The 1,945-nt window shown below is 37.4% G+C and overlaps 1 protein-coding gene across 1 annotated transcript in view; it reads right to left on the bottom strand.

The window, feature by feature from the left end:
• Positions 1–913: 913 nt before the first annotated feature.
• The window catches only part of LOC119828256 (WW domain-binding protein 11), a 6,123-nt gene continuing 5,091 nt past the window's right edge, over positions 914–1,945 (bottom strand). Inside the window, exons 9-10 of the mRNA XM_038350363.1 lie at positions 1,777–1,913; positions 914–1,152 (exon numbers count right to left, since the gene is read on the bottom strand). Coding sequence (XP_038206291.1) covers positions 944–1,152; positions 1,777–1,913 — 346 coding nt within the window. The 3' untranslated portion in view covers positions 914–943. The remainder of the gene's footprint in view (positions 1,153–1,776; positions 1,914–1,945) is intronic.

Raw genomic sequence — 1,945 nt, 5'->3', positions numbered from 1 at the left:
AAACATTTCAGCAATGATTAAGTAAAAAAAACAACAAATAAAAAAATTTTAATCAATTCTTAATTACGACTAATTTCAACGATTATTATTTTTAATTAACTGAATAAAATCCAATTGACATGCCTTTCTAATTTACAAGTAATATAGTTATCCTTTGATTGCAGCGTGATCAATTATAATAGTGAGAATCAATGTAGTAATTTCCTTGAGAAATAGTACAATACATTCCCACAAAGATAATATGTACTACAACAAGATAAACCTGCCGAGATAATAAGATGGAATAAAACATTACTTATCTACCGCTTTTCCTTTTCAATTGACTGCATAACTGGTTTTCAATTCGACTGTGCTCTTTTCAGTTCGAATGCGCTAATCTCAGGAACTATGGGCCAATAGACGGAAACGAGAACTATTCGGGGAAAACCCCGGAACGAATTTTCCTTTGACTCCGTAGGCAAAGCCGCGAACGGAATATTAATAAACCTACTTTTAAGCACGTTTATACCAGGCCCTTGTTTTCCTCTCAAAATAGGTTAATGGCTAAGCTGATAAAAACTGTATAGCACTAATGTTATAAATGTGAAAGTTTGTTTGTTTGGATGTTTGTCCGTCAATAACACTGAAACTGTTGAAAGGATATTGATTAAATTTGGTATACAGATAGGGTATGAGCTGACTTGGGTGATAGGATACTGATAGGACTTTTATCCTGATTACATGCTCCCTTGGGATAAAACAGGAATCAAGATATCCGGGCGGAGCCGGGACGAGCGTTTAGTATAATATAAAAGTTCCCCAGAGCAGCCCAGTATTGCAATAAAACATCACTAAGACCACTGTATATACATAAAATTAACTTCTAACATTCGCGGCGTAAAAACTCCAAAGAAGCCGGTAATAATAGACACAATGACTAAAACCACTTTATTATAAATGATAACTATAACAATCCTTCCATCTCCTTCATGAACTGCATATACGCGTCATCCTTGCTGGGTGCCTGCTTCGGGACCTCAGGTCTATGTAGGGTCACCTTGTGCTCCGGCTTGCTCTTCTTGTCTTCGCGTTTCACCCGCAGCGCTGAAGGCACGAACCTCGTGACGTCAGCAGACAAGTTTCTAATTTGGGGCTTTGCGCTTATGGTCGCACCTGAAAAGTACAGAACGCCTCATAAATGCCTGTGATAAATATCTTCTTAGTTAGAAAAAAAATCTATTGGCTCAATTGTTATTAAATATCTTCTTAGTTAGAAAAAAAATCTATTGGCTCAGTTGTTATTAATAGCAATTATAATGGTAACATTCATTCACTTGTTTCTTAAATAAATATATATTCCGACTAAGTCCTTCTATACAGAGACATATCAAATGTCTATAACATAATTTATGCAGATCTTTTTTACTAGAATAGAAAACCTTTGCCTTAATATCAAAAAATATTATGTTATTTATGCGTATGTTACATAAACTCGTTTTTCGTTACAGCGCGTTTCCCTGATTAGAACTTTTTGTAACTCAATGCCAAGTAATACATATAAGTATTAGCTACATAATCAAAGAAAAATACACCTTCTATTGGGTGATCCGCATTGTGAGAAAATTTAAATAGTCGTAATTAAAGCGCGTTTTTATGTGGATATTATATCAAAACAAGAACCTTCCACGAAATATTAAAAAATATGAATACAGGTAAAGCTGATTCTAGTTATATCGTAACCAGGAGAATTAAAAGTTAATTTTTCTATGTGCTTTAATAGAATACTACACAACTTACTTTGCGGCGCGTCTTTCTTCTGTATCAACTGTGGTGCGGCCGTCAAAACTGACACGTGCGGTGGAGGCGGGGGCACCAGGGGCCTGAGCAACCGCGGCGGGGCACCGGGCGGAGGGCCCGGTGGCCTCAGGGGCCCTCTACCCGGCAACCCAGGCGGAGGACCCGGGGG

The sequence above is a fragment of the Zerene cesonia genome, chromosome 7, assembly GCF_012273895.1.
Source record: "Zerene cesonia ecotype Mississippi chromosome 7, Zerene_cesonia_1.1, whole genome shotgun sequence".
Lineage (NCBI taxonomy): Eukaryota > Metazoa > Arthropoda > Insecta > Lepidoptera > Pieridae > Zerene > Zerene cesonia.
Note: the sequence above shows the minus strand (reverse complement) of the source record. Positions and strands in the feature narration are given on the sequence as shown.